This window comes from Eptatretus burgeri, chromosome 11 (assembly GCF_056783735.1).
Source record: "Eptatretus burgeri isolate ZD-2024b chromosome 11, Ebu_testis_v1, whole genome shotgun sequence".
Lineage (NCBI taxonomy): Eukaryota > Metazoa > Chordata > Myxini > Myxiniformes > Myxinidae > Eptatretus > Eptatretus burgeri.
In genome coordinates this window covers 43,189,520-43,210,346 of record NC_140971.1, presented here as the reverse complement: position 1 = coordinate 43,210,346, position 20,827 = coordinate 43,189,520, and the positions used below count along the sequence as shown (strand labels likewise).

The following is a 20,827-nucleotide window of genomic DNA, read 5'->3' as shown; positions in this document are numbered from 1 at the left end:
CCTCCCGATCTTTCCGCCTCGCGTGCGGCTTGTCTTTCTGCGTGCTTGTGCTACATTGTGTTTGAACTTTTGAGTGTACATATCCATTGAGATCTGACATGTTGGCTATCGTAACAGGCTCGCATGGAGGCCGAGGCGCGGGAGCTTCAGAAAGCAAACTGGAACAAAGGCACAGCAGGGTGAGTGCAACTACACCATCCTTGCTCGACACCAGGTTGAGTTTGCTCTCCGATGTGGTACTAGTCTCCCTGTCATGAAAGACCATGATGACATTGTGAAATGTATTCCTTTTTTCAGTCACGGTCACTTTTTAACAGCAAAAAAAAAAATACATAATTGCTATGCCACAAATATTTCTTACTTGGATCTGTTTTTGGTTCTACATCTGCAGGACATCGAAGCAGCTTCTAATTTTTTTTTTTCTAATATTCTTTCCAACACAAATAATTTGCATCATTTTTGATTGTTGTGAAGTGCATCTCACATCAAACCTTCATTTTCTAGTCTGTAAAAAAAAAAAAAAAATAGGAAAAGATATAAAAGAAGCTAAATTGATGTAAACTGTTCTGCAAATATCCCGTTTGTTTTATGCGCATGGTGTGTAGGGTCCACCTGAAGGATGCGATGGGCACGCGGTGTGCATTTTACCTTCGGAACACTCATTTCATAATTGATTCAGGTCTAGACACTTCCCTGTAGTCATAAAAATACAAATACACCTCACTGCAGTGATAGACAATGGATGGCTCCATTGTTAGGGGAAAATGGGACCGTTTTGGACAATTACATTGGAAGATTTGAACAAGCTATTCTGGAGTGTTTTGGATCATTAATACATTTGCAACATGAGTGGCATTTCACATTAATTTCTTCTTGTGGTTAGAAGTTTTTTACCTCTGCTACCAAAGGTGGAAGGAGGTTATATTTTCACCACTGTTTGTTTGTTTGTCTTTTTGTGTGCAGGATATCTCAAAAAGTTGTAGATGGATTCAAATGAAATTTTGTGGGCAACATGGGGGTATGAGGTATGACAAGTATGAACTGATTCGATTTTGGTGTAGATCTGAACCCGGATCTGCCGACTGGAATTTTTAAAGTGATTCTTCACCATTGAAAAATAGGGACGAAAAAAATATATGTATTTTATTTTTGTTCATGTAATGTCGAGGCTCGTATAAGAGCTAACATGCAGAATGTATAACAAGGGGAGCAGGAGACAAGAGGGACAGGAGAGTAAGCACAAAAGAGTGGGGAACAGACACATGAGGAGATCTGCAGAAGGGAGAGGGACGGGGCGGGGAACATGGGGTAAACAAGATGGACGCTACAGGGACTTTCAGGAAGGAAAGCAGGGAATTTGAAGGAGGTGGGTTTGGGGTGGATTAATCCGAATAGAAAAGATCATGGTTTTGGATGGGGAAAGATATGACATGGTGGTGAACAGCTAGTTTGAAGACCTGGAGGGAAGAGTGGGATTGAAAAGTGTGGGAGAGTTTGTTCCAAACATGGGGATAAAGAGGAATGAAAGAGTGATGGTGAACAGTGATTCTTGATTTTGATAGTTTTACCAGAAGGGGGTTGCTGGTGGACCTTGAGCGACCTGCGTAAATATGGGAGGACAGATAGCAGACAGAGCAAGGGGGCGAGGTCGGAGAAGAGACTGTCGAAAACAGACAGACCAGTGACCTGCCTGCGGTGAAAGAGTGAGAGACCAAAAGACTCAGCCTCATCGTGGGAGAGACCAATGATATTAAATGCCTTGGTTTCCACAGCATGAAGCCGAGAAAGGTGAGAGGAGGGAGCACCAGCCCAGAGGGGGGATCAGTACTCCACCAGGCTGTGGATGAAAGCGTTGTGTTTGGTCAGGAGCTCAGGTGTACCAAGGAAGGACTTTGCACGATGGAGGATTCCCAGTCGGTGGGCGACTGGCTTTGTAGACCAGCTTGGAGATGTGGCTTTCCCAGGAAAGAACATGGCAGATAGTGAGGTCCAAAAGTTTGAATGAAAGGCCTTCTTCAAGAGGACTGTTGAGAAAGTATATGTGGGTGTAGAGGGTTCCAGATGGTCCTTTCAGAGAGACATGGTGAGAGTGTGAGATTTGTCCTGATTGAAAGACATGTTCGATGTGTTGGACCAGTTTGTAATTTTATCCAGATCTCCAGAGAGTGAAGAAGCTGCTGCTTGCCAATCTGAGGGATGACAGGTGGAACGATAGAGGGTGGAGTCATCAGCAAAGAGATAGAGTATTTTCCAGAGAGTCGGAGAGATCATTGATGAAAACCAGAAAAAGAACAGGGCCCAGAACACTACCTTGAGTAACTCCAGCCTGGACAGGTTGAGGGGATGAAAGAACTCCATTAAGGGCCACACGTTGACTGTGACAGGAGAGGAAGTCTGCAAGCCATGTGTGGAGGTGGCCTTGGATACCATCGGAAGAGAGTTTGGTGAGCAGGGCAGGGTGCCAGACCATATCGAAAGCACGTGATATGTCGAGGGATATATAGTACTATATCTCAAAAAGTTGTGAACGGATTCGGATTAAACTTGGTGGACACATTGGGTGTGTGGCAAGGACGAATTTATTCAATGTGGGTGAAGATCCAAATCTGGATCTGATAATTAAAGTGATTCTTCACCATTGATCGGGCCAAAAACGATACAGTACTGTATCGCATGATATTTCAAAAAATGTATTGGGCCCGATATGTTCTCATGGATCAGCATTGCGTAGCGGAGGTATGCGCTCCACTGAGTATCCTTGTAGTTATTTCAATAATTCTTACGTCATTCTATGTTCTATCTTGGTTGTAGATGTGCATTTCAATAAAATAGACATTATCAAAACTTTTCGACTTGCACTCATCATCATCATTATCATCATCATATTCATTTAGCGTCCATTGTTCCCACACTGTGGGGTGGGACATTGTTTTCTATTAACGGCCTTATTCCACTCGGCTCAATTCCTAACATCCACGTTGATGAGGTCTGACAGCCTGCGGTCCTTGGTCAGCATCTCATCCCAAGTCTTGCGTGGCCTGCCTCGTGGTCTCGGACCCTCTACCTCAAACCTTCACGCCTCCGTCAGCCAGTGGTCCTCATCTCTTCTTACCACGTGTTCCTACCATCGCAGTCTGCCCTGCCTGATCTCATCCGTTATCTTATTCAGACCCATCAGCTGTAGGAGGCCTTCACTCCTTTTCTCATGCAGGGAGGTCCTGCACATCCATCACACCATCCACTTCTCTGTCCGCTCCAACCGTTGCGCACTTTCAGACCTTAGTGGTCAGGTGTCACTGCCATAAATCATACATTTCCGTATGCATGCTGTGTACACTTTGCCTTTTATTTTTTCGGGGTGGTACTCTGGAGGTCAGAAAAGGGACCAGCTCATGAAACTTTTTCCAACCACTCTGGATCCTTGCTGTCACCACGATATTCGCTCCTCGCCCAGCGTCTATCGTGTTACCCAGATAGCAGAACCTGCTTACAACTTCGTATTTCTCACCATCCAACATGAAATGTTCCCCTTCGCCAACAGTGCTGCTTTGTGGTAAAACACCCCGACACCTCTTGCACACGAACGCTGCTCTCACCACCTGCAGGCTCCCAGCGATCCCGCTGCATCTACGATGGATCCATTTCACACATGTGGTGCACTGTATGGAATTTGCACCCACACCCTTGCAACAGACACCACACGGGTATTCCCCGGTTTCCTCTATCTCGCCCGCATCAATCGCCGACACCATCACCTTGGATTTTCCAGCGTTCACCTTCAGACCCTTTCTCTCCATGGCTGTACGCCACGCCCTCAGCTTCACCATTAACCCCTGCTCACTCTCCGCCATCAGTGCCAGGTCATCTACGTGGAGCATCTCCCATGGCAGACCTTCCCTGGCTTCCCTGGACAAAACATCCATAACAATGATGAAGAGAAGTGGACTTGACACCGAACCCTGGTGAACTACTACCTTAACTTTGAAACTTTCACTGTCACCTGATGCCATCTGCACAAATGTCCTGGCATCCACAAACAGCACCATCACTGCCCGCACCAACCACTCCTTCACGCCAGCCTTCCTGAGAGCCCACCGAACAACCTCCCTAGATACTCGGTCGAAAACCTTCTCCAGGTCCACAAATGCGAAGTATAGCTCTTTCCTCTTCGATAAATGCTTCTCCTGGAGTTGACGCACAAAGAAAATGGTGTCTGTCGTTCCCCTTCCCCGCATGAAGCCAAACTGCATGTTGTTGATCACCACCTGGTGCCTCAGCCTCTTCTCCTGCACCCTCTCATATACCTTCATGGCATGTTCCAACAGTTTGATGGCCCGATATGACCCACAAACAAGTGGATCTCCCTTTCCCTTGAAAAGCAGAGCCAATGCACTCTGAGACCAGTCTGATGGAATGCGGTCTTCATCAAGAATGCTGTTGCCCATCCACTCCATGCCCAATCTTCCTGATGCGGCCATCAACTCAACCACCACACCAGAAGGTCCTGCCGCCTTCCCTTGGCTGCACTGTTTCAGCACTTCCTCAAACTCATTTGGCGAAAGCAAACACCTCGGGCCCTCTTTTACCTCACACTCGACATTTCTGTCCCAGACATTCTCAAAGTTCATGAGTCACTCCATGTGTCTCCTCTAGACCTCTTTCACCACAGTATCTTCGACGACAATATTGCCGCTCTCGTCCTTCATACAGGTTGGACCTGTGACGTCAACACAAGATCTCGCCATCTGCCTTGCTATCTTAAAGAAGGTCTGCTCTCTCCTCCCTCTCGCTAGCTCCTCAATCAACTCCCTCCTCTTTGTTTCTTGTGCCCCCCAGGCTATGCGGCACGATTCCCGCTTCGCCGATCTGTGGAACTCGTGATCTCCCTCATCCCCGGTCTCCTTCCGTATCGCAAACCATGCTTTCTTCTCCTCCATGGCTTTCACCACCTCATCGTTCCACCACCGGGTCTACTTGTACCTGCTCTTTCCCCGCATCCACCCATACACCTCCGACGCTACCTCCAACCACACCCTCTTCATCGCCAGCCACATCTCCTCAGTGCCTTCCGCCTGCTGTACCTCAGCACCTCTGGCTTCAACACCCAAAACGAACCTATTCCACACATGCTTCTTGCTCAACTTCCAAATCCTCAGCTTTGGTTTTAATCTTCCTCCGACTCCGTTTCGCGGTCCTGACGCATAGGTCTGTGACGAGGCGATGCTGTGTAACACACTCCTTCCTGGCAATTGTCTTCACATTCCTTACCAGAGCCCAATATTTGGCCCTCACCATGATGTAATCAATCTGTGTTTTACTGCCACCTGACTCGTACATGATGAGGTGGCTGTCTGGTTTCCTGAAGAACGTGTTTCCCACCATCATCCCCATGGCATCCCCAAACTCCAGGATTGCTTCCCCCTCTGGATTCCTCCTACCGAATCCCATGCTTCCATGCACACCACCATAGCTATAAACTGTCCTCCCAACATGACCGTTCAAGTCACCACCCAGGATCACAACCTCATTGTCTGGGATTCCAGATACAATGATGTGCAGGCGGTCCCAGAAAGCGTCTTTCTCCTCCTGTGGTCTCCCAGCCTGAGAAGCAGACACTGACAGGATGTTGACCAGCTTGCTCTCCACGACTAACTTAACAACCAGTGCTCGCTCACTTACTCTGTCCACATTTACCACGTGGTCTGTCCATTGCTCACCGACTTACACGCCGACACCAGCGGTGCCATCCGGTCTGACCTGCCAGTAGAACTTGTATCTAGACCCCTGCCTGCCCATCCAACCAGCACCACCCCCCTTCCATCTGCTCTCCTGCAAGCAGCAGATGTCCACCTTCCTCTCCCTCATCACCTCCACTACCTCACCTGACCTCCCTGACATACGACCGATGTTCCACGGAGCTACACAAAAACTGTCCTCCGGACTTGAAGTACTGACCTTATCATGCTGACCAGCCCAATCACCAGCATCAGGCTGTTCGAGGTCATCACGGTCGATAGTCCGGCATCCTCTCCCATCACGACTTTGCGAGGGTCGGTGGAGTGACCCATACCATCCTTCAGGCTGGATGGTGCCCACATTTGCTCGTTCTGCCATAGGAAATAATTTGGAGCAAATTTTTATGCCGGATGCCCTTCCTGACACAACCAGAAGTGGCCTCGACCCAGCAACTCTTCCGCCCTAAGCCGTTGAATCACTGAGATGCAGCTCATACGCCCCCTCTAGGATGAACCGGTGGCTGGTTGTGATCCCTGGCTCACACGGCCTCTCCAGGATGAACCGGTGGCTGGTTGTGATGCCTGGCTCACACGGCCCCTCCAAGAAGAATTGGTGGCTGGTGGTGATCCCTGGCTCATACGGCCACTCCAGGATGAACCGGTGGCTGGTAGTGATCCGTGGCTCACACGGCCCTCCAGGATGAACCGGTGGCTGGTTGTGATCCCTGGCTCATACGGCCCCTCCAGGATGAACCGGTGGCTGGTTGTGATCCCTGGCTCATACGCCCCCTCCAGGATGAACCGGTGGCTGGTTGTGATCCCTGGCTCATACGGCCCCTCCAGGATGAACCGGTGGCTGGTTGTGATGCCTGGCTCACACAGCCCCTCCAAGAAGAATTGGTGGCTGGTTGTGATCCCTGGCTCACACGGCCACTCCAGGATGAACCGGTGGCTGGTTGTGATCCGTGGCTCACACGGCCCCTCCAAGAAGAATAGGTAGCTGACTTCAATTCCTAGATGCATGATCAGCCTGTGACTATGCTTTGACAGGTATTATATTTAATCCTGCTGGGTGTGTAGACACCCTCCCCATTGGGCAAGCCCAGTGGGGGAGCCGGTTTAGTTGCCGGCTACCCGACCATGAGCTGGCAGTACTGGGTTACATGGTTACCAGTAGCAACAAAGAGTTGGCCAGACAGGCCAGACTCTTCAGGATAAAACTGCAAGCAGATGAAGAAGAAGCACCAAACTCACGTTTACGAAGTTACAATGTATTGTCCTCAATGTTGATTGGTTGAGAGAAAGATTTGTGGAATTTGTGGAAGAATTCAGTTCTTCTCTGTCAATCCGAGACCATTTATAACAACAACAACAACAACAACAACAACAACAACAACAACAACAACAAATACGCGCATGGCTAAAGAAGGAAAACCAAGACACAAGTAATATCAAACACGACCCTCTTTCTGCCCAAAATGCACACGGCGATGCTCTTTATACTATTTTTACAGGCAAGAGAGGGAAGGGTGGGACATCTGGCAAGGGTTAATTCAGGGGAGGGCTCACAGGCAGAAGGCAAGAGAACAAAGAACTGCAACACCTGGCCACCTTGAGTGTAAGAGGAAAATAGACACATCTAGGACAGTTTGCAGACTCAATGCCAGGTGAGCCTTGAAGAAAGGATGATAAGTTTGGGGAGGACAGGCAGAGAGTTGGTGGAGGGATACTTGAGCTCAGTATTTTGAATATGCGTTCTCAAAACACGCATCCTGTTTTCACGCAGCGAGCAAGGCCTTGTTCCCTTCAGGAGCTGGGCAATTCCATTTAAACATTGGAGATACTAGTCTTGGTTATTTGTATTTTGGTGAGATAAAAGCACATGAGATTTAGGAAGATACAATTCCACTTTACTTTGTATAGTCATCTATATCACTATGGAGGTCAAAAGGCTGCCAGAAATTTTTTTATTTGCACAGTTCTAGTTTATCTTAATTCTGTTAAATTAAGGAAAGATTTGCCTAGTTCCACTGATTCCAGCTGCCGAACATTCCGCAAAACCTACCACTCCATAGTCATTTTACGATGTCCTCTCCGTTGTCATTTTTGACTCGCTCGCTCTGGCAAAAGTCATTTGTGTGTAACCTTGTGTTCATAACCTGCCGTCTGTTTGTTTGTTTTTTGAACACTCCAAATGCATTCTTGTATTCAGTTATGTCCAAGTTTAAGAAGCCCTGGGCTGCATTTAAAGCACGGTGTTTGAAAAAAAAAAAAGTTTCACTTACGTCCTCTCTCGAGAGTAGTGTTTTTATTTTGTTTGCTTGTTTTCATTGAGCGACTTGCAGCCTGGAAGCCGCTGCATTGTTATGACAAATTGTTAGTTGAGAAATGATTTCTGAGCAGGTGTAGACAAGCTCTCAATCTGGCGGTAACCTTCATTCCAATGACTGAGCAGCTCGGCGGATTTGTCACGGAGCACGCAGAGCATTTCAGATTGGAGGTGTCGATGCTACATATTTTGTGTGTAGTGTCCAGTGTGCGGGTCTGCGTTGCACAGTCCCACACATGTGCCCCGCTTCCCTTATTGAGTGTCAAAATAACGCCATGGCTGCATCACTCTCACAAAAAAAATAAAAATTATCATAAAATGAACTTGTTGGTCATTTTCTGAACATTTGCTGAGAATTGTTTTTTGTTTTTTTTGAGTTGTATCACTAACTAAGTCCTGCCTGTGCATTTGGTACTGATACTATGCATACTATTGATATAGGTTACAAAGTATTTTGTCTCTAATGTTCCCCAACTTACATGGTATGTTCTTTCTTCTGTTTTGAAATCATGGTTGGGGTTTTGACCAGATAAGATACCAGACACCTAGCTGCTACTGTTTAGAGTTTCTCTTCTTTAGAAGGATAAAAAGAGAACATTGTATGTTTGTTTGTTTTCCAATGTTGGCCTTAGAAAATTTCACGGAGAAAAGAGAGTATCAAATTGGATTTCATCAAAATCCCGATGATTACAAGCGGGCAGAAGGAAGCGGTACCCGTTTCCTCATGGCGTACAGTACTGCATGAAGTACATCGAGTCCCTTCGATACATTCGCACACGCTTTTTTTTTTCCCCAGTCGGACATGGATCAATCAAGAAAGGTTTTGAGGAAAACTAATTTTGAATGGTGGAAGGCACGCTGCGCTCAGTGACGTTGGAAGAAGAGGATTATTTCTGTGAAGTTACAAGTTTAATTTTGTCCGATGCCGTGTTGGACGTCTATCGTGGAATGTTGTCATCCTCTTTGACTGGACTGATAAAGGTGCAAGATGGAGAATGAAATGCATGTTTCATTAATTTGTTTCTTCGGATGCACGTGCACATCCATTTGTAATATAATTTATCATTTTATTCAAAACTTGTACAATACGTTGTCTGCACATATGTTTCAATTCCCAGCAGGTGTCGATATTACCAGGCTCAGCCCCAAGTCTGGATCTGAAATGGTAATGATATCCTCATGGAGCTTCTACCTATTGTGTGGAAACTCCTTCCTTTGCAGAAACAACACACCTTTCGAAAACCTTCAGCCAACTACCTTAAGAAAGAGAAATCGTTTCAGCTTGATACATTGTGCTTATTTCCATTGTGGTGGTGTCGATCAATTTGGTTGTATAATTTCTGACAAATACATAAAATCTACCAAAGTCGAGATAAAATATGTGCATATGGTATTTCGATATCAATGGTTACCAAGTGATCTCTCCGCAGGTTTTTGGGAGAAGTTGATAACACAACTGTAGGTATTTCCTTGGAAATAACCGCTGTCTCTAACACCATGTCCAATTGGCCCCACACCGCATGTTATGAGTCACCATCTCTTCCTTTACTTTCCAGGGCAGATGGTGGTCTCTTTGGCATTGACAGTATGCCAGACCTCCGCAAGAAAAAGCCAATTCCACTTGTTAGTGATTTGGTGAGGCATTTTCTGCCGTGTTCACCTTCCCATCGTGCCTCTCCTGCTGCAGACCATCCAAATTAGCCATGGCCAGTGGTCAGCTTTTAAAATGGGTCCTCAGTTACACAACCAATCAGCCCTTGATGAATTCCCTGTCCCACCTTGTTAACGATCAGAATTTTCTTCTGCTGGCAAGGAAATAGAGGATTGCCGCAGCTGCTTCTGTAGTTTAAGGTATGCTGTACTTTTGAATGAGTTAAAGCATTTCAGGAGCTGTAACATTGTCCTATGTTCAATTGTAGGTGACTGAGGAACCCGATTTTGAAAGTTTTGCCATGTTCCAGCTCATGGCATAATTTGTACCTTATTCCTAACCCCTGGATCCTGCTGCACGATCCAGTCTTTTGTTTTTCCTCCCTGACCCTCTCCAGCTCACTTTGTGCAAAAGCACCTTGTCATCTGCCTGGAGTGACTCCATCCTTCCTTCCCTTTTCTGACCTCACAACTCTCCCTCCCTCTCCTGTTTTGCCCGTTTGTTTGTCTGTCCAAACCATAGGAGGGCCGCTGTAAAGTTCCTCAATAGCATTGACAGTATGCCTGAGATAAAACCTCGGCGCAAATCCCTGCCGCTAGTCAGCGACCTGGTGAGCAAATTCTCCTACATCCCCCACCCCTACAAACCTTGTTCCTCCTCATGGAGCTCGTTGTAGTCATGACCAGGGGGGTATATTCACATCAGTACTCTAGAGTATGGCAAAATTGTTTAAAGGAATTTAAGAGTGGTTGCTGTTTGGTCAGCTTTGGTTGACGTGTCACTCGGGCCTTTGGCTGACGCTTCGCTAAAATATACAAACAGGTTGCAGTGTCGCTTATTTCGCTTGAGCAAAACAACACTCCAAAATTTGTGAGATGCTGTCAAAAACATTGCTATCATGTAATGGGAAATGGGCTTGCTGCTTGGACAGCCATTTTGGTGAATTTGAAGTTTGAAAATTGTTCTGGGCCTTTCTGAAGGTGCCCACCTGCAAGTGATCATTTGGTCTTTGTAGGAACAGTTTATCTTCAAATGCAAAACAAAACCTGATTTTAACTTGCCATTCGGTTTGAGATGTGAGGAATGGCACAGTCTCGGTGAGTAATGGAATTGTAATGTTTCGTTTTTAGTCACGGTTCAGTCCAGCAGAGCTAATTTTTCCAAACAGCAATGTAAGGCCCGGTTTGGTACAAATACTGCTTTCCTCAATCAACCATTCATACCATTTCACACCGATATCATAATTTCCTCCTCCCCTTCTTGTTACTCCTTCACTCATTTTGTTTGTTTTTGTTTTTTGGGCATGTTTTTTTTTTTTTCACTCATGCATACACCTATTTGCTCTTTCCAGCTAACCACTTCCACAGCAGTATTTATTTATACCCTCCACACCTTCCCTTTCTGATGTCAAAACCACACTTTCCTCCGATTCTCCACCCGTTCGTTTATTTGCTTCTCTGACTGCCGTTATCGACCCAAGCTCTCGTGCCGCCCCCTGGACCCTAGCTCTCCTGCCGCCTTCCCGGACCCGAGCTCTTGTTCCCCCCCATCCTCGAACCCTAGCCCTCGTGCCACCCACCCCCCGGACCCTACCTTTTGTGCCGCGCCCGCCCCCGGACCCTAGCTCAGGTGCCACCCCCCAAGACCCTAGCTCTCATACCGCCCCCGAACCCTATCTCTCATGCTGTGCCACCCCTTCCCCGGACTCTATCTCTCGTGCCATGCCCCCCACCCAGCCAGACCCTTGCTCTCGTGCTGTGCCATCCCCCCGGACCCTAGTTCTTGTGCCGCACTCGCCCCTCCAGATTCCCAAATGTTACCTACCAACTCTAGCTATTATGTTACTATCAATAGCATGAGCCCCTGACCGATGCGGTGCCTTTTTTGCGTCTCTGGTCGTCCTTTCTTCGTCTTCTGTTTTCCCACTTTGGCTTGGCAATCCCATATCATACCTCAATGGAAAATTATTGCAATAGAATTGTACATTACATTACAATACAATGTCATGATTCATGTGCATTTTCTATTCCATTTTCATTATGCAACGTATAAATTCTCCAAAAAAATGGCCGGAAGGAAGATTGTAAAATTGATTTCTATCATCATTCTGCCTGGCACTCATTTTTCCATAACGATTTGGCTTTTTGCCCTCTGCACACATCCTGATAGCACCTGCCCTTGTGGGATCAGCCTTACTTGGCATTCTTTCACACATTATAGTGATGTCGTTTCTGTGCATCACATTTATTAGAACCCTGATGTTGCCATGTTGTTGACTGCTGTTTTCAAAATGGCAAGTCATATTTTTGATATTGTCAAAGTACTTTTTGATATTTTCTTGCGGTGACACCTTAAAATTAGAAGAAACATCGTTGCTTGAAATAACATTTTGATAACAGGGAATTTGCTGCTAACTGAGGAAAGCCAATCAGAATATGCACATTTGAATACTAGTGAAAGAAGTGCATTTTGATAACCTGATGACTTTTCTTTTTCCTCTTTTCCAATGTTTTTTTTTTTTTTTCTTCCCTTGCTTTCTGCCATTTCTACATCACAATAGGCCATGGTATGTGCAAACTTTTTCATATTATTTTTAAAACTCACTTTCTCAAAATTGAAATGTTTTGCCGTCTAAAATCTCACCGTCAACGTTTTGGTTGCATAGTTGTCAATTACACAATAGTTATGATTTCAAGAAACAAAGATGCATCGCAAACATGTCATGGATATTGGATATTTTATATGGCATCAGATAAAATTAACTTTATTGGCAAAGCCGATTAATGCATGTCTCTTTAAATACAATATATATATATATTTTTTTTTTTATTCCATTGTTCCTTTGTCATTTAATGTCAAAAGTTTCAGAACTTGTCTCTTCTTTAAGTTTTGTCATTTATTTAACTTCATACACCTGTATATTGGAGTGGTATATCCTTATTTCGATAAGGACCTGCAAGGTGTACGATGCAATGAAGCTTAAAGTAGTTTTTAATCCCTTCCAGTCCATTGCTGCGATGCAGCGCAAGGCTGGGTTAGCATCTACTCTTGCCTGCAGAGCTTCCCTTAATGATGAAGAACTCGTAAGTACACACGGCATTCTCCATGAGCCCGGTCAGTTCTTGCAATGTGAATGACCTTCAAAAATGATGTCGGCATATAAGCTTTCATTGCACCGAAGTGACCTGATTAATGCTCTGATACTTCCTGAACCACATCTTTTTTTTGTTTTGTTTTGTTTTGTTTTCTTCTGCTCTGCAGAAAGCACATGTATACAAGAAGACCTTGCAAGCTCTTATCTACCCAATCTCTTGCACTACACCACATAACTTTGAGATCTGGACAGCGACGACACCAACCTACTGCTACGAATGTGAAGGCCTTCTTTGGGGCATTGCTCGGCAGGGCATGAGGTGCAAAGAGTGCGGCGTAAAATGCCACGAGAAGTGTCAGGATCTGCTCAATGCTGACTGTCTTCAGCGTGAGTCGTGTGCATTTGCAGAGCGGTGTACAATTATTTTGCAGACTCGATCATTGTCTGTCCGATTCTGTTGCGGACTTGCTCATTTTCATTGGATGGTTTTCGAGCAATAATAAGCTACGGTGAATTACTTAGTCTTCGATTCATTGCAGGTGCCGCTGAAAAGAGTTCGAAGCATGGCGCAGAGGACCGCACACAGAACATCATAATGGCCATGAAGGATCGCATGAAAATCCGTGAGAGAAATAAGCCCGAGATATTTGAGCTTATTCGAGAGGTGTTCACCATTGCCAAGCCCTTGCATGCACAGCACACCAAGGCTGTCAAGCAGAGCGTCCTTGATGGCACATCGAAATGGTCGGCAAAACTGTCCATCATGGGTACGCTTTTTGCACCTCCATTTATTTTGAGGGTTCCTCATTTGGTTTGTGTTGGTCACCACCTTGATTACCCCAGGAACCATTATTATTAAACTTGATATTTTTTAAAGTGTGTGTGCGTGTGTGCGTGCGTGCGTGTGTTAGCTGTCACCTGCTCACCATATGTGCCCTCTTGCTCTTGTCTCCACTTTGATAAGATGGCATATCGAAGGGATTTCAATTCCAAATACTCGTTGACTTTTTGTTGTTCCTCCAGTTGTCAGTGCTCAAGGCCTGCAGGCAAAAGACAAGACTGGCTCGAGTGACCCTTATGTGACCGTGCAGGTTGGGAAGACGAAGAAGAGGACAAAAACAATATATGGAAACTTGAACCCTGTGTGGGATGAGAAGTTTCACTTGTGAGTTGATTCTCCGAGTTTTGTCCAATTGCAACTGATGTTCTAGTTTTTTTTTTTTTGATCGATATTCTTCTCTTTACGTCAAATATAACGATTTGTAAATGCAAATGTTGAACGACTTAAATATTACTGCATTGATTTTTCTATCAAAACAAGTGTTCGGTGACTGATCATGCGATCTGCTAGAAATTGTGGATCGAGGTTTGGCAACGCAAACAGATGGAAACAGTGTTTCTTGGTTGTCACTTTTAAACGTCTGGCCAGTATATGAAGAGATCCGCATTTGGGACTTAACATACCAGAATACAAATTAATACGTTCGGTATCATCATCATCATCATCATCATCATCATCATCATCATCATCATCATCATCATCATCTTCTTGCAAACACTGGGTAGGGGATAAATTAAGGAAAGTAAGGGAAGAATGGGAATCTTAATGGGGAAAATGAAGTGGGGAATGGAATAGAGCACGGTGAAATGGGAATGTGAAAGTACTGTACATGTGAGGAGGGGGGGGGAGAAGTTAAAAAAATTTGCCCTTGAACCGACAGATGAAACTGTTGTATTATTACAAGGTTGTTATTAGTTCCAGTTTGATCACCTCGGTTGTTTTCCTCCAAGAGGCATTATCTGCTGAATTTCTTTGTCTGAATAAGTATCGTTTTGCATGATTATTGTGGACTGACGAGGTGCCCATGCTCAGCGCGAGAGGGATCCCAAAAGAAACGCACAATGCAGAAACGGTGAGGATGCCAAACCCCAGGCACCAATAAAATTCCACATTTCTGGTGACACCTTCAGTCGAATGTCAGGCATGGACAGCCGGTTCGTGAAGGACTTGGGCAAAAATTTATTGCGGCTGACCTCGACAGAAGTAAGGTGGGTAACATTTAAATGATGATCAATGGCCAAACTGCGAATGTTGCGGGCAGAAACCCTCACATGATTTCCTCATTCTTCTTTAAACTCGACCTCTCTCGATTTTCATTCCAAACAGCATCTTTCAATTAACAAATTAATACTATACCATTAACATAACATAGAATACAAACACTCGTGGAGAAAACAAATATGGACACCGTTGTCATGTGACAACCAATACGGACGAATGTGCTGGCAAGAATACGCAGGTACAGAATACTTCGTGCGGATCGAAAGTCAAAATCGTAATTGTCTTGAGAAATTTATGAAACCTCCCACCCACCTTCGAATGATTCGGGTGGAAACTCAAAATCTTAATTGTATTCAGATATTATCAAACCAGCGAAGGTTTCTGCTGAACCCGTGATCGTGTTTACTTCCGGATCGGGAGCAGTTTCATACGGATCGAAAGTCAAAATGTATTGAGGTATCTGTGGAACCTCCCACCCACCTCAGGACATCCGCTGAGACCCCACAACGTTCCACAGAAGGTTTGACGGGGCTATCCCCAAAACTGAGGGAGTAGTTTGGGGACGGACAGACGGACGGACGGCCACTCCTGCTTTATAATAGAGATTTTACCATTACACCATAGTAAAACAGCCAAGTTGTTTTGTACATTTATTTTGTTTTTACCCCTCAGCCCAAATTGGCTAAGGGGTATTGTCGTCACAGGCGTTGTCCGGGCGGGCGACCGTCCGTCTGTCAACTTTTGGTTTCCGTCGATTTCGAGGAGAACGCCTTGTCCGATTAAATCCATTTTTGCAGGGTGTGTGTTGGAGTTGAGTAGAGGAAGGTTCCTTTTGAAAATGGGCGCGCTGCGATTTTCACTGTGGCCGCCACGGTCAGGTCAGGTCAGGTATGGGAGCATGTGCCAGAACAGCACGTCGCTGCGTCCACTTTCCGCCGGTACTCCAGGGGCCTCCGTCTGGCCATCCCCCAGGCAGATGCCAGGCCCATCCCCATCTCCTTGAGATGATGGTCAACCTGCTGCAACCACGAGGCACGTGGTCGGCCCACTGGCCTCCTCCACTCATGAGACTCCCTCACTGAGAGAATCTGGTGAGCAGGATCAGCGTCAGGAAAACGAGCCACATGTCCATACAGCCGCAACTGACGCTCACATACTATGCAGGTAACAAATCTCATCCGAGTCTCTCTCAGCAACCGCTCGTTGGACACAAAATCCGACCAGCGATAGCCAAGGATTTTCCGAGACACCTGGTACCAAAGGAATTAAGTCTCCGTCTCAGATCCTTGGTCAGAGTCCAAGTCTCGCACCATCTGGCCACGGTAGCCATCTTGAAGTCTGATTGATTTTCGATATGACGTCCAACGTGCTCTAACTGACTGCATCATCGTGATATCACTGCTTCCTTTTACAATGCATGGGCTGAGGGGTTACGCCCGCTTTGCGGAGCTATTTTTTTCATTGTACGGAAGTTGAGACTCCTTGAAGAGACGAACAACATAATGAGGAGTCGGTGAGCAAGGGAGATAAATTACGTTATTTTCTGAAATGCTTTCTTGGTGCACGTGTTTGGAGCATTTAATGTATTGTACTGTAGTTCCAAACCACACAGTTCATACTATTATTTCGAACACACTATCGTACGTAGTTCCATACTCGTATTTTTCGACATCGATCCAAGGTTCATGTGTCGGAGCTTCCACACCCATCACACGCAGATCCAACATTAGTAGACGTCGATGTGCTATTGCTTGAATTTCAAGGACATTTGTAGACAATCCGGCCAAACACAAATAGTGTATGGAGTTTGAACTTGGGTTCCCTGCATCATGAGCCACGGGGATCGGATGAGAATATCAACAGGCCAATTTGATCATAACATCGATATTGCTGATCATGTATTGAGCTGATTGCCTGAAGTTTGTTTGTTTATTTGTTTTGTTTTTTATTTTGTGATTGTGATTACTGAAATTGGCACTGTGCAGCTGTGATGTTATAGGTGCAGTATTGTTTGAACAGTACCGTTGATTCAGAGTAAGCTTTGCGGACCTGCCTTGCATCGCCATGAATTGGACTCCACAATGGATCGCATCCAAGACTTTACAGAATGTCTGCCATCAAATAACTTTTTCGCTCACCAAAGGAGAGGGTTTTGCATTTGGGTCTGTCTGTCCATCTCTCTGTCTCCTGTCTCTTTTCTCTTTGTCTCTTTGTTTGTCTGTTTCACTGACTGTTTGTCCGTTTGTCCGCACAGAGTGTTTTTCGCTGCAACTGCTTGTCCGATTGAGACAAAATTTTCACGGCAGGAATGACTTCTCATGTTGAATGTGTTTATCATAATTATGATGTCATAGGCCACATGGTGTGAAAAAAAACTTTGGATATCTGTATCTCTGAAACCGCTCCATGGAAAAATCTGAAACTTGGCACATGGCAAGTACTCCCCATGGGAAACAAGTGTTGTTTTATACTTTGTTTGTATATACAAATTTATACTTTGGCCAAACTAACCCTAAAACTAAACTAGAATGTAGCAAACTAACCCAAACGAAACTAGAATGTAGCACATCCTCCGTCCGTGGGGCATACGCCATAAGATGAATGCCAAATTTAGGTTTCACTTATTGTAAATTTGATGAACATGTGTAGACAAGAATTCCTCATGGGATATCTTCCTTCTATCCCGTACACCGGTGATTATGAGAGGAATGCGTTGAGGTTTTTTTTAATAGTCCTCTTAACCTGAACATACAAAGAAATGATTTGATTGTGTAAATAGTCACCAGGAATTCACACAGACAATCAAATGATCAATAATTAAAGAACACTTTCGCACACCATTTGACTGCACAACAAGCAGACACCGACCAGCATGGATCCCAGGTGTATTCCAGGACAATTTTAAAAGCACCAAATCATTTCCTGCATTTTCAATAATGGTGTTGAAAATTAAAGTTCAAAAAATAAAACAATACACCAAATTCGTTTCTTATGTGATGGTTGCGGAACAGACAATTTTTACAAAATGTGTGGAAATTCCTTGTGCATATTATGAAATACATTGATGTGACATCTGTGCCTCTTGGGAAATTGCAGGCAATTTGCTCAGAGAGGTGAACATGCTCCAATCAGGGATAATAATGGGACGATTTGAAGTTCTTCATTTGTAAGTCCCATGTGGCACACTCTTTGTGAGGTGAACACAAAGCGACTATTGGGAGAAGCCAAGTTTGATCCCTGATCAAGATCACGTTACTTCGACTACAGTAAAATGTCAGGAAGATTGTTTAAAGCTCTCACCAAAATTTACCGTGGGAGTGAACCATGGCAATAAAGGGGCAAATGGCCACCTCGTTTCATTGTTTAAGGCCATCCAGGATCTTGTGACCACTTGCTATACTCGGTGTAGCACCAGGGAGACTGTCGACCCTTTGTATATTAATTTCCCTTCTGAATTCAGAATGAAAATATTTACATGCAATTGGTTTGATTCCGACAGAGCATCCCAGCTAACAAAATATTTAAACGTCATAAGAACATTATGCCAAAATTTGTGAAAGCATAATTTTAAAGGGTGTTAAAAACATTAAAATATTATTGAATAACATTATTCTTATTACTTTTTAGCAGCGTCTCGCGTAGCGAACGCTGCTCATAGAGAGCTCGGCGTTCTTCTTCCTACACTTCTTCTTCTTGTGAAGACACAACCTTAACCTCTAGAACTCGGCTCTTGTATTTACAAGATCCGGATCTCCTTAAATACTAAGCACTTGTACACATCCTCACATAGGTGGTGCCTTTTGAGAGCGTCTGTCATGGACTTTTAAATATATTCAGACATTTGCTTTAAAGTTTTGAAAAGTTCACATTACTATTTAAAGATTATTCCATTTATCGTATTGTAATTTCGTAAATACACTATTTATTTCGTAAATACACTTTATATCGTAAATATGTAAATACATTATGACGGGTCTGGCTATTGGCTTAATCAAGGCACGTGACAAAATATCGGAAGTTGTTGTTGTTGTTTTTTAATTTACTATTACTTTTTTAGCCGACGAAACCTTTAGGACGCTGCTCTTGGACACATTTGTCCTTTTTTTGGTTGTGACTATACTGTCTGACCCTGACATTCGCAGGGGATACGTTCTTGAAAAATGCCACGAATATCGGGGCATTGTTTCAATAGGAAAAGGGGGAATACGTTCCGGCGGTTCATGAGTCATAACGGAAAATGAAAAATCCCATAGAAAAATGCGAAGAAGCCCACAAAAATAGGCGAAAAAAACCCACAATTATGCAAAGCACATGGCTGCAAATGTCGAAGCAGATCAGAAAAACCACAAATACATCCGCGAAAAAAAATGCGAATACGCGAAGCACAGGGCCATGAATGTAGAAGGTCACCTTTTATGAACAATGAATACACGCAGTCCACGAATAGCGGAAGCACGAATGTCGAGGTCTGACTATTACAAATTGACATCGTAAACATCAAAATGTTTTTAAAACTTATTGAGCTTGAAATGTTTTTGGATCATGTTTTCATGATGTTTTTAAAAACCCGACAAATTACTTTTTTTTCATTTCATTTGGCAACAACGTTTTTCAAACCTCGCGCTCGAGGCCATGATCTCTCTTGGGGAAGCCACATTTCAAAGTTGGCCTCCAAAACCAGATGCCGACTGGGCATCCTCTGTCATGCAAAGTCCTTCCTTGGCATACCTGAGTTCCTATTCACCTACAAGGTTTTCATCCACAGCTTGATGGAGTGCTGCTCTCCCTTCTGGGATGGCACGCCTTCCTCACACCTTGCTTCACTTGATGCCATCGAAACCAAGGCCTTCAAGATTATTGGAAACTCTCGTGATGAAGCCGAGTCTATGAGTCTATCACTTCGCCATCCCCGACAGGTCGGTGGTCTCCCTGTCTTCTTCCGCCTCCTCTCTGTGTTTGCCCCCCTCCCAGGTATCTGCAGGATGCATGTGATCCAGCAGCAACCCCCTCCTTGTGAAACTGCCAAAATCCAGGATTACTGCTCACCTCCACTCATTTGTTATGTTCCTCTTGTCTCCCAACTGTGCAACCCACTTCCACACTCTTCAACCTTTCTCTTCCGTCCAGGTCTTTAAGACAGCTCTGTTCACCACCATCTCAAATCATCCCCCATACAAAACCCTGATATTTTCTACACCCATTAAACCACCCCACACCCCTCCCAAAATTTTGCCTCTGTATCCGTCTTGTCCACCCCTTACGTTCTCCCCGACCCCTCATCATTACCCACATCCCTTGTTTGTCTGTCTCCATCTATTTTCTCCCTCTGCCCTGCTGTTGGTGTTTCCTCCTCTTGCTGTTCCTTTTCATATGTTGCATCCTGATTCGTTCTGTGTTCTAGCTCTTCCGTGAGCCTTGACTACTTCTGCAAAAAAAAAAATACCTTTTTTCAAATGTTATGGAAATGTTTCATGCAAACTGGGATCCACCATCAAGAACCGTGGCGAGCCAATCTCCACCCCTCTCCCCATCGAGGGGGGAACCCGACATGGCAGGATCGCCCAATGCACTGTTATTTCATGTTTCAACATCAATTTGATCAAGGTATGCTCACTGCCGTGCGAAGCAAGGAGAAGCTGATGTTTTGGCCATTAACCCTTTGTACTTTTTTGCTCTGACGAAGACGTAATGCCCGAAACGTCAGCTTCTCCTTGCTTTCTCGGGCAGTTGGCATACCTCGATCAATGTCCTGTTAATTTAATCCATTGTGTAAGGAGTTGTTAACCTGTGGGGTTTACTTTAGAGATGCAGAGTGGAGGCTCAGGTGCATATAGTTCGGAGCATTTATCTCACTTGTGATTTGTAAATGCAACTTGCAATTGAAATGATCTGTATAATATTTCGGTATCACCATGCTTGTATCTGGCAGATAACATTGATTAAGATTGATGCGGGT

At 44.8% G+C, this 20,827-nt stretch overlaps 1 protein-coding gene across 4 annotated transcripts in view; it reads left to right on the top strand.

The window, feature by feature from the left end:
• UNC13B (unc-13 homolog B) overlaps window positions 1–20,827 on the top strand; it is a 353,113-nt gene that overhangs the window by 267,605 nt on the left and 64,681 nt on the right. For 3 of the 4 annotated variants that reach the window (XM_085846260.1, XM_085846261.1, XM_085846259.1), the window contains 6 exons: window positions 118–179; window positions 10,238–10,325; window positions 12,721–12,798; window positions 12,977–13,196; window positions 13,349–13,576; window positions 13,833–13,974. In XM_085846260.1, the coding sequence (XP_085702386.1) occupies window positions 118–179; window positions 10,238–10,325; window positions 12,721–12,798; window positions 12,977–13,196; window positions 13,349–13,576; window positions 13,833–13,974 (818 nt within the window). Of the gene's footprint in view, window positions 1–117; window positions 180–9,788; window positions 9,916–10,237; window positions 10,326–12,720; window positions 12,799–12,976; window positions 13,197–13,348; window positions 13,577–13,832; window positions 13,975–20,827 lie in introns of those variants that run through there. The other variant, XM_085846262.1, reaches the window with a different exon arrangement.